Source organism: Wyeomyia smithii, chromosome 2 (assembly GCF_029784165.1).
Source record: "Wyeomyia smithii strain HCP4-BCI-WySm-NY-G18 chromosome 2, ASM2978416v1, whole genome shotgun sequence".
In the NCBI taxonomy this organism is placed as follows: domain Eukaryota; kingdom Metazoa; phylum Arthropoda; class Insecta; order Diptera; family Culicidae; genus Wyeomyia; species Wyeomyia smithii.
Window position 1 is genome coordinate 88,847,334 of NC_073695.1, and position 12,085 is coordinate 88,859,418.

Here is a 12,085-nt window from a genome sequence, read left to right on the forward strand (position 1 = left end):
CTTTTATTCAATTTTCACTGTTTAACAATGAAGTGATAATGAAAATTGAAAAATCACAAAATTGTCCATCATTTTATCAATCCAACGACATATTGATTATTGTGATCCATCATGTGGTTACATCAGTATAACCGTTTGAAATCTTTCATTCCGACGATACATCTTGGTTTTAGTTTTCGCGGAATGTATCTCAATATAGTGCGGTTAGACGTAGTCCTACGTCAAAAGACTAGTTACTTATGATAACATATATTCATTCATCATTCTGGAGAAGAAACTATTGCCCCAAATATCAGTTTTAGCCATTGAACGCAATCGATTTTTTAATTGGACAATCCTAGCCTGTTTCATTTCTGTTCAATTAGACTCTGAATGACTGCTGTTTCAAGAAATTAGGAACAATTCTATAAAACTTTCTAACTGAAATTCACAGTTTTCTTCAACAATTAAGTTCGGTAATTATTGGTGCTACACAATAATATATTCGCTGTTACTGATATTGTTTTAAAGACAAGGATTAACACAGAAGGTTTCGTCTACTACCCAAAATCATATGTCACATGTTTTGTTGAAACAGTCCAGCTCCGATTTATACTTAGCTGGCTTCTCAACACCAATTTGATTTCCATCCTCATCTACGCAGTAACACTGTCCTCTACGGCATGCCAGTGACTTGTAGTTTCCGTTAGGGCAACAGTCTGGAACCTCTAGACTGTTGCTTTCCAACAACATCTTTCGGGCCCTTGCACATTCTGAAAACGATTGAGTGGGTTTATAACTTTTCACACAAGCTAAGTAAACTACTCTTACTGCAATTCATACTGGCAGCCTCCGCTGTTCCCTTTTCTAGGATAAATGGTTCTATAACTGTTCCATCTTTATTGGCGCAGTATTTGCTGTAACAGAAATAATTTAATGATTTCCAATTCCAAAATGAAATCAGCTTACTGGGTATCATTCGTTTGTATTTTGTTGTACCATCCATCCGGTTGGCAGATATCAGCATCAAATTCCAGCACATTAAATCCCAACTGCTCGTACTGACGAATCTCATGCATTTGTGATAACTTGACCAACTCACACTCCCGTAGATAAGTGGTATTCTCATGAAGTCGTTTGCTAACTAGAATAATGAATAACTAAATCAGTTCTACAATTACGTCGTTACCAGCAAACAGAATGATTACAGCAGGGAAGTCCAGCTAATCCGCGGGTGATGTTTTTCCTATCCGAAGTTGGTTCACCGCTGTGCATATCGACGCAGGTGCAGATGTCATCGACGCACTGCAGCTGATCGAACGAACCTTTCGAGTCGCAGCGCGAAGTAAAAATTGGATAGCGTGAGCTCAGTAGCTTCTGGGCTTTTGCTGCCAGACGGGCACATTCTTCAAACAAACAAAAAAGACAAAAGTCAACGAGCAATGTCTTTCTTATAAGTTTGACTTAATACTGTACCACATCTCATAGAAATCTGGATGTTGGCAGTATGCACTGCTTCTCCGAAAATTCTATTACCGTCTTCGTCTACGCAGTAACAGCTGTGGATTCATGAGTATTCGAAATATAAATAACTTGTCTTAGGAAACATGAATAAGATATACAAATGGCATGAATATATCTAATAAGTTTAAACTTGCTGCCTTGGAGAGTACGAGCAGAGCATCTACCAATTGGAGGCTGTCTATAACATAAACCTAACATAGAACTGCTTTAAAAATCCAAATAAAGCTCTTAATGTTGTTACTTCTTAAGAACAACGCTAATTCTGAGTCAGGCAAAAAAACTTCTGGGATTATCCACGAACCCATTCAGTTTTTGTATGTATCCTGAAACTGAAACTTCAATATAAACTCACGTTTGTCCAGGTATACAAACGACCGGCGCAAAATTTCCATCCGCGTCACAGGCTGGCCTCTGCATCAAATTTCCGATAGTTCCATCCTCCCTACTCTGATCAAAGTTCTTTTGCTGAGTATAGCATTTACTAGACTCGTGCACTGAACAACATTTTTATTAAACATGGCATAGGAAAATTTAAAAAAAACTTACTCGGTTGACACGTCGGATGTTCCTCTCCCTCGACAACCATACAATAGAGTCCCGGTCCACAGATCCCCGTCGGAACGGGGGACCCCAAACCACCGACAGAACAATCATCACCCAGCTTTAAATTCTCAATGCACGTTTGACAGCAGGAACATGGACTTATCGAGGGTAAAATTATTCCATTGTGGGTTGAATTCTGCACCAGACAAGAGAGCTTCAATGTTTCACACTCTGAATTTTCACGGTACGCCTGCAATCGATAAACACATTTTAAGATTCCACTTCCCTAAAGTTACACTTTCTTACGTCGCAGAAATCGTCAGTGCAGATGTAGTTATTAGGAATTCCCATCTGGGCGGATATCCGCAATATCAAAACACAGCACGCAGCGGCTGTCACAACCCAAAAGTGTGTCATCGGATAGCATTCAATTATCAAACACAATCACTGAAAGATTTATTCGTCAATCCGATGCAACTGTCGATGACTGAAATATCAATCGGACAATAAATCACCTGTCTAACTCAAATAATTGGTGTTCGATGGGTATTTTCTTATCAGTTATCGGTACTGATAAGACAGATAACAATTACTGAAGGTAGCTAATGACTGTGATAACGTTGAAGTTTTTCAGTGTCTTTTAGTTCGTGTCAGACCTGTGTTTAGTCTGAAGAAACTATTGTTTGAAAAAAGTGTAGACTAAATCAGTCACTCGAGCTCAAATGAATCATACACCATTTTTTAAATAAATATCATTACATTTTTTCTTATTTTATGACTTAACATTATAAATAACAACAAAAAGTCAGTGCGCGGTTGTATTCGCCAGACCCTCCATCGCCCATTCCGGGAAGGTGCTAATCTCTGGATACACGATGGCGCCCCACGTTGGAAATCCAAGCCACATCACCAGCAGCGTGATCAGTGATGGTCCAATTCCTGCCACAGCCATATCTTTGATGGCAATTCGTCCAGCTCCAGCAACTATGGCATTTGGAGGCGTTCCCACCGGCATATGGAAGGCGAAACTGCATGACATTGCAGCCGGTAGCATCAGGTATAGTGGATGAGTTTTTATCACAATGGCCTACAACGAGAAACAGAATCAAAACTGAACTACAACCGCCCGCGGTTGACTCCCATACCATTTCGGCCAACACTGGAAGCAGAATGTTGCAGATAGCAACGTTAGAGGTGAACTCGGTCATTACTTGAGCCGTCAAGCAAACGACAAGCAGAAGCACCAGCGGCGGCAGGCTCTGCAGCCCGGAGAGCGAGTGGCCAAGCAAAGCTGACATGCCGGATTCGCGGCCAGCTTCGGCCAGTGCAAATCCACCGCCGAGCAGGAAAATCAGACTCCAATGAACCTTCTGGTTAACGAACTTCCAGCTAATCAGTGCCGGGGAAGGCTCTTTGGGCAGAGGACCTGGAAATTATATACAATTAATTGTTTAGTTCTTAACTGAAAAGTGAAGTGAATATTCAACTGAAAAGCTAAGTTAATATATGAACCTAATGACAAAAATGTTAGACTAATGATAAACGTTGTTATTTTCAGAGTGAAAGCTTAAACTAATACCGTTGTTGTCAAAGTAATAAACTGTCTCCTCAAAGAGAAAAGATATTATTAATTCTTGGGTATATAAAACAGGTTTAATATCATGTATATTGTTTTTTTTTATACAGCTTTATCACATTGGCGATTACAAATAGCGAAGTTTTTTGTTTTCGTTTTTGTGAGTACCAGTGGTGGGCACCGCTAACCGAAAATTTAGCGACGCTAATCGCTAAGTCGCTAACCGGAAAATTTAGCTCGATAATCGCTGAACGCTAAACGCTAAACCCACATTAGCGGAACTTTCGCTAATCGCTAATCGCTAACTTTTTATTATGTAAATTGTTATATCGCTATATTCATTGCTCGTGTTTTGTAAGATTTGGACCACTTTGATCTGTTTTGGTTAAACAAACGAAAACAATTACTTTTGAAAGCTATTTACAGTAAGAGGTTCACGAAACGGTATTCATATTTGATTTTGTAAAAACAAGAATAACAAAAGTTATCTAGCTTGCATTGAAAATAGATACTCTTAGGAATGTTTTCATAAAAATTCAATTATTATCTGAATCGAAAAAGAACCAAAGTTGTCGTGCCGAAAGTTCAATCTAGACCTTGTGCTTGTTCTTCAAAAAGCTCCTGTGACTTGTACGATAACTGGAACTCCATTCTAAGGCAAAAAAAAACTGACAAAAGTAACTTTCGTTTGTTCATCTTTCGAAGCAATTAACGTACGCCATCAGCAATTCACAGTTTTACTAAATATTTCTATTGTCGCTTCTCTACAAAATTTAGCGAATTAGCGATTAGCGTTTCGAAGGCCAAAATTTTAGCGACGCTAACAGTTTCGCTAACCAGCTCAAAAATTAGCGAAATCGCTAAATCGCTAACTGAATTTTAGCGTCGCTAATTAGCGAATTAGCGAATTAGAGGAATGGTGCCCACCACTGGTGAGTACCTATTTCTGTGAAAATAATCCATTGCTCACAATAGAATAAGCTTGCCTACCGATTGCTTTATCACAATACATTTTGTATGTTGGTTTTTTCAGTAAATTTTATCAAGTTTCGCTATTGTAAAAGTCATTCAATTTTCGTGTCTCGTATTGTTCAGGATTGAATATGATAGGCGTAATCTAAACAATAAATACTGTAAACAAAATTTACTATTGTCCGCACAAACCTGATCCCTTTCTGAAGTAATTCAACCATCGCCAATCAGCGGGAACTATAAACAGTGCAATCACAATAAAAATTGCAGGTGTGGCGTCTTTGATTGGTCTGAAAAAGAAACACAAACGTCAGTTACACATCAATCCAGATCTTTACTGAGCCAGCTTACACGCCAGGAAACAAATCCGCCCAACCACTGACAAATCCAGGATTACGAGTAAAGAACAGAACAACCGAGACTACAAACAAAATAGCCACACTGATTTCATGCGGAGTCATCGGACCCATATCCTTGTAACGCGACTCAATGACACGCCGAGCGATCGCTTCCCCTTCGCGGCCGATTTGCGATTCCTTGGCTTGTTTGCTGTTTGGTCTGTAAACAGGAAAAAAATAACGTAAACGGACGTTCGAACTGGTATGAATATGAGAAATGTCACCTAAACATCCCCATGAAATGCCACTGTAGGAACAACCAAACGAGAATAATGTTCAACAGCATCAACGGAACGTTGAAGAACATGAAACTTGGGAAATCTATCGACGGTGCATTACGAAAACGGCTTTCGTACAGTCCTTTGAAGGTTAGATTCGTGCCGGAGCCGACAATCGTTCCACATCCTGCAAAAAACGGAACACGGAAGAAATGGTTGTTTTTTCTGAGAAGTTAATACAGCAGGAATAAGTTTTTTACCTCCAATACTGGACGCATACGCTGTACCCAAAAAGTAACAAAGGGTCGTTCGGGATGGTTTCTTAACTCTGGAATGGAACTTTTTTCAATAAAAGATGGAGGGGCACTCACAATTTGAAATTACGTCCTGATTCGAAATATCATCAGGCTTATTGACGTTAACGATAATGAGTTTCTATTTACAGAGCAATAATAATAGATTATAGCATTTTTATGAGGAGCATCAATCATCAGTGCAATTAGTGGTGAATTGGTGCCCACTGATCCAGTAAATGTTTTGGTTACGCATTTGCGATAGAAGCTAAAATTTCAATTTGATTTGATAAGCATATTTTTACTTATGTAATTGGAGAAAGGAATGTTTTATATATAATTAGGACATGCTACTGCTTTTCGTTTCATTTTGTTTAAACATTTGATTTAAAATTGAAAAGTCATTCTCATAGGCAAAAATCGTTGAGTTGACTCTAAAGTCATTTCAGTGCACAGAAAACGATTTTTTTTATTCGAATTGCAGTTAAAAGTTTCGTTAGAGTTCAGTCATCATAACAAAGTTGTGCAAACTTCAAAATGCGAAATAAACTATATTTTATATTAAAAACCATTAGGACTAGTTTTTTATGTCTCTTGGTAGTTGCAAATAAATAAATAAATAACTAAATACGAATTTATAGCTAACATAATCGTGCGCACGGGTGCTGGGTTTTGAAAGTTATAATCAGTCAAAGTGAAACTTAAATATTTTATACTTTTGATTTTTAATTCGGTAAGTTGCTGGGACGCAACCAGGGAGCCCCGTTGTTCGAAGTCATTCATCTCGAAGACTTTAAAAAAGGAGGGAATAGTGTATAGAAAATAAACCAGATCACCAGAGTACATTGACGATCAAATCCAAACCTTGAAATCCCAATGCCGCTAGATGACTCGGTACGGCAGAAAGTTTGTCGTTCTGGATGATGAAAGCTACTTGCCTCTATTGAAGTCTTGAGACCCGGAAACAACCGACTCTCTACTAAAGACAAACCAACTAGGTACTCAAGTTCAAGCACAAGTTTGAATCGATGGTTATGTTTTATAACGCAATATTCGATAACGGAAGCCGTGGTGAAAATCAAGCGGTTTGGCCATTTAGCAGGAAGTGTACCAGAAAGACTGTTAGCATAAAATACTGATTCCATTCATTTTAAAACATCACTCGGATGGAGAATACGTGCTTTGATCGGACAAGGCATCTTCGCCCTACACCAAAAAAACGCAAACATTTCTGGAGAGCCAGAATATAACCAAATGATTTGATATTCATGTTAGGAGCGGCTGATCAACGTCCTGGTGTCAGCGTGGGACTCTTAATAAAGCTGACAGGGTGGTCTCCCGGCGATACAGAGGGCTGGGGATGGCCCAACAAACCGCCCCTGAAAACAATATCTTACAAACAACGTAACCTAGGCAACGAAATACTGGATTGGAAACTTGGGACATGGAACTGCAAATCGCTCTGCTTTCCGGGATGCGACAAGATAATCAACGACAAGCTTCATCCACGCGTAGTCGTAGTGCTACAGGAACTTTATTGGACAGGACAGAAGTTATGTAAAAGCGAGCACCGGGCGGCTACTTTCGACCAAAGTTGTAGCACCACCAGTGAGCTAGGAACCGGCTTCATAGTACTGGGCAAGATGCGCCAAAGTGTGATGACGATTGCGTTGGCAAGGATGTGCAAGTTCAGGATAAAGGACCGGTTTTGAAGTAGAATACTTCTCTCAGGAAGTTCAGCTAAATAGGGATGTGAAATGAAAATCTTAAACCGAAAAAGAGAAAAAAATGTCCAATTTCAAATGCTAATAATTGAAATCATGCTATTTGGCCTATATAAGAGCCTGTTTCAGCCGAAGCCGCTCATAATAGTTCTAGACAGCGACAACAGCAGTCGTCCTTCCTTAGCAGCAGCACTAGCCCTGTGGTTGGTCACCACGTCTCAGGAGCAGCGCGGTTCTTCTCAGCGTGTGTCGCCTGACTGCCATTATTTCTCCCGTGTTGGGGCAGCATGAAGATTGCCATCAGGAAATCCAATTTTGAACATCAAAATGCCTTTTTCAAGGCAAATAAACCAGTCATGGAAAGTTAATAATTTTTTGACAACGCAAGCAAGCATTCTGAGTTGGATCCTAGCAATTTAAATCTGTCGCGCCCGTCTAATTCACTGAATGTGAAATAGCTTCCACAGTGCATGTTGTCCGTGTATATTAATTCCCCCACTGTTAGGGCAGCTCAAAGGTTGCGATCAGCAACCGATTTTGAACCGCAACATGCCTATTCAAGGCAAATAAACAGGTAATTTAAGGGTAATCATTTTCTGGCATCAACACAAGCAGACATTCTGTGCGGGATGCAACCAAATTCTGTTGTACACTCCCCCCACAATTATGGATCTCCCACAATTACGGATCACTTTTGTGTCTCATGCTATTTAACTCAGTTAAACTAACGGTTCGAAGGCATGTAACATTTTTGCAGTAAAATATGCCAGATTTGCTAGCTTTGAACACAGAAAACATAGTTCTTATTCCTAGATTGATGTGTTTTCTATAAGCGTGAAACATTGTCTTCCAGAATCTATCAAAATATTTGTGGTTTTTCTCAATCAGCGTAAGGAGCGCGCTCATCATTCATAAGGTTCATATGTGATAGAATCGCTAATTCTCGTTCAAAAAATAACTCATACACAAAGATCAAGGTAAGTTCTGCACGATTTATCAAAATATTGATGGTTGATAACAATTTTTCTGTAAAAACTAGCTATTTTCTAAGTGTTCCATAATAGGGACCGAGACAAGATAGCTCTCTATAAATATGGATCACTCCGATTCAAATGTGATTTTCACCGATTAAAACACCCTCTCAACTTCTATTGAGCTCCAAACGAAAGCTAAACAGTGCTGAGCCTTTGAAAAATATTATTTCCAAGGCACGAGGGACAGGAAAACTACGTAAAACGGGATAATGTTATGATGTACCGTATACAATGGTTCATTGCTACCTTCGGGAGCGACAGACCTGTACTCTCGATCTAACTGCAACCTCAAAAGCCACATAAAATGTGGCCAGGCCATGCGGGATGTTTAATACGATTTGAAATATGTTATTTCTTCAAATTACATAATTTGAATAAGGTTTATTGAATGAATTGGTTGCCAAAAGCTGTTTTCATTATGCTGATCCATAACATGATGCGAATTGTTTCATAATTAGAACCGCTCTCAAAAGTGATCCATAACTGTGTATTTAGTGAGTTATGAAATAAATATATTTTCTGAGAAATATTCACAAAACATGGAAAGAAATGCTCAATGAAGTGAAAGATTACATATTTCTGTGACTGAAAACATTTATAGATTACTTATAAACAATAAAATTGGTCAGAAATGATTTTTTGAATTCATACATCTTCTCAAGTGATCCATAATCGTGAGGAGACTGTAGTTGTCTAATTTTTGCTTTATTGAGTTAACCTGTTGGGGTAGCGCAAAGCCTGTGATCAGCATGACCGATTTTGAATAACAAACTGCCCTGTTAGAACGCATTAACAAAAGCAGTTAGTTGGACTATGCAGAGCTGATATGAAGTCGATTCAATCAATCAGCATGAACAGAATTTCGTCGTCTCCCGGCTGCCAAGTTGCAACATGATGCAACACGCAACAGCGAGCAAACGAAATCGCTTGATGTTACAAGCCGCAATACGGTTAGGGGTAAAATCGTTGCGTGTGTGAGAGCACCATCGGTGTTTATTCACTGGATACAAAAATCAAATGCGAATTGTGGAATAATTCGTCTGAAGAACATTAGAAAATGGTAGAACTGAACAGAAAGGCGTAGCCTATTTCGTAGCACCCTTCGGCCATAAAAGAGTGTTTCTGGAAAACTAGCTACACTCATCAGTCGGATGGTGAGCTGGATGGACCGTCCACAACGTTGACAGCAGTAGCAGCAGATATCAGCACTCAGCAGTAACAGAGGATAGCAGCGGGTTGCGCCTGTGGCTGCCTTCAAATTAAACAAATCACTTGCCCTGTGGTTGGTCACCACGTCTCAGGCCTTTGCCAGGCTGAACGCCAACGCGAGCGATCGGGGGAGATTTTTGCCGTACATCAGCCGGTACTTCCTCTAATGGAAAAGTTGGATCATTTTATTCAGAAGAATATTACTGTCGGTAATATTACAGAGATGCGATTGCATTATATCCGATATGGAATTGAACAATTGTTCTTTTGAGGACAAATAAAACACTTAATTTGAAGAGTTAATAGCTTTGGGTACCAGTAGCAGTATGGTAACAGCCTCAGCGGTATGTGCAGCCGGTACTTCCCTGAAGCCGATGTTATAAAGAAGTAAATGGAAGCGGCACGGTGAAACAGTTCGGGTGTGCTTAGACGCGCGTCATTTTTCGTTGTATTCCCTACATGAAACGACGCGCTTTCGTACGATAGCGGCGGTATTAGCGGTAGATGCATTCGCCAACAGTTACTCCAGTAAAGCCGTGTCTAATTTTCAATGTGAAAACGCCTTTCTATTGTGTTGGCCGTGCACATTAGGCCTCTGCCAGGCTAAACGCGAAAAGCGGCGCGAATCGATTCGCCCGGCCGTGAGTTAATGTACAGCCGTAAGTAGAGCTGTGTAAAAGTTTTCTACTGCAACCTTGCGGTCGTGGCTTTGCACACAACCCTCCTGTGATTTTTTCAACTACGGCATCATCAACTTACACTGCTCACATGAAGGTGGGCCTGGTGACGAGAAGAAAGCGTTCTACGCGCAGCTGGAGCAGGTCTACGATAGCTGCCCGCGGCGGGACGTGAAAGTCGACATTAAAGACATGAATCCTAGGTAGGACAAGAGATAGCGTTACCCACGGAAGAGCAGCTTGGCGTAGCTACTCTTGAAGATGGCTAGAGGAGCAACCGATCTGCCATTGGTACTATTACTATAGCGTTACTAGGTACAAGAGCTCCGACACATAGAAATGACTGGTTTGACGGCGAATTCAAACAGTTATTTGAGGAGAAGCACGGGCTAAAATGCAACAAGAGTGAACCTGGAACAATACCCACGGACACGGAACACGCCAAACTCAGTCCTCCGAAAAAGTGTCAACAAGAGGACCGAGATTACGTAGCGTTGGATTAACCGTACCAAGCTAACGACTCTGAAGTTTTACGAGAAGCTGAATAGCACCCGTAAAGACTACGCACCTTAAATCGAAATGTACAAAAGCTTGGACGGCAGCCTCCTTACGGACGAGTATCAGGTCGTCGGAAGGCGGAAACACCTTTTCGATGAGCATCTGAACGGCGATGAGCACGAGGACGATACTGCACGAGCAGAAGACAACAGCATTCCAATTTCCGATCTCCTATAACTGGAGGAGGAGTTTGGCTGGTTGGAAAACAATAAAGCTGCTGGAGTGGACCAACTTCCCAGCCAACTGTTGGGATACGGTGGAGAAACACTAGCTAGAGCCGAGCACTAGCACACTTCCAAGATTTGGGAGGAAGAAGGAGTACCGGAGGAGTGCATGGAAGGTATTGTGTGTCCCATTTGCAAAAAGGACGACAAGCTGGAGTGCTGCAATAACCGGGCAGTCAATCTGCTGAACGCCGTCTACAAGGTACTCTCCCAAATACTCTGCCGTCGACTATCACCATCTGTGTGGCAGTTCGTGGTGGTAGTATTGGGTGCCCGCGCCACTACGGATCAGATATTCGCGGTTCAGCAGGTTATGCAGAAATGCCGCGAATACAAAATGCCCACACATCATCTATTCACTAATTTTAAATCGGCATATGACAGAATCGATCGAGACCAGCAGGGCAGATTATGTAGAACTACGGATTTCCGGACAAACTAACGCGATTGGTCAAGGCAATAATGGATCGAGTGATGTGTGTAGCTCGAGAATCGGGGGCACTCTTGAGTCCCTTCAAATCTCGAAGAGGTGATAGTCTTCCGAGTCCAGCGGGGATTATAGACCGTTCCGATAATTATAAATACACTTACGATCAACCGTCATTTCAAATAACGTGCGGTATTCAACCAAACGTTGGCTGCGTCCTGTTGTTTACATCCAAAAGAAACAGATGCTGTCATTTTTTCTAACATTTAGTGCGAAATTTTGAAAATGCGCGGCCTTTCTCCCGAGCAAAGAAAGCGAATTGTGCACAAATGGGGTACTGTGAGTGGTCTTTCTATAAGAAAATTAGCCAGAGAAGAAGGTATAAGTGTCGGAGCAGTTCAAACCGCATTGCAGAAGTATTGTGAAGAGTGCACATTTACTGATGTCCCAAGACGTGGTAGAAAACCCGGGCCTGTTGATCCCACAATGGACAAAAAGGTTAAGGAATACTACAAGCGGCATCCTTCAGTATCAGTACGAGATGTGGCGAGTAAGCTTGGAACCTCGGCGAGTAACTCTATGCGTGCCAAAGAAAGAATGGGTCTGCAGCCAAAACGAAATCCAAAACAAGCTGAATCTGTGAAGCTGTGAGCTCGGAAACTTTATGACAAACTTCTGACCAAAAAAAATGGGGTGTGTTATCATGGATGACGAAACCTACATAAAACT

At 40.9% G+C, this 12,085-nt stretch overlaps 2 protein-coding genes across 4 annotated transcripts in view; both read right to left on the bottom strand.

Moving 5' to 3' along the window:
* Window positions 1-233: 233 nt before the first annotated feature.
* LOC129722641 (uncharacterized) lies at window positions 234-2,553 on the bottom strand. Its single transcript, XM_055676249.1, has 8 exons — window positions 2,353-2,553; window positions 2,050-2,296; window positions 1,856-1,997; window positions 1,456-1,538; window positions 1,188-1,385; window positions 949-1,123; window positions 811-896; window positions 234-752 (listed from the first exon to the last, which is right to left on the bottom strand). The coding sequence occupies exons 1-8, from the start codon at window positions 2,461-2,463 to the stop codon at window positions 550-552; spliced, it is 1,245 nt and encodes a 414-aa protein (XP_055532224.1). The 5' UTR covers window positions 2,464-2,553; the 3' UTR covers window positions 234-549.
* Window positions 2,478-12,085, bottom strand: part of LOC129722638 (protein I'm not dead yet-like) — a 34,783-nt gene continuing 25,175 nt past the window's right edge. For all 3 annotated transcript variants that reach the window (XM_055676244.1, XM_055676245.1, XM_055676243.1), the window contains exons 5-10: window positions 5,471-5,538; window positions 5,217-5,397; window positions 4,946-5,152; window positions 4,787-4,884; window positions 3,192-3,472; window positions 2,478-3,133 (exon numbers count right to left, since the gene is read on the bottom strand). In XM_055676244.1, coding sequence (XP_055532219.1) covers window positions 2,852-3,133; window positions 3,192-3,472; window positions 4,787-4,884; window positions 4,946-5,152; window positions 5,217-5,397; window positions 5,471-5,538 — 1,117 coding nt within the window. In that variant the 3' untranslated portion in view covers window positions 2,478-2,851. The remainder of the gene's footprint in view (window positions 3,134-3,191; window positions 3,473-4,786; window positions 4,885-4,945; window positions 5,153-5,216; window positions 5,398-5,470; window positions 5,539-12,085) is intronic.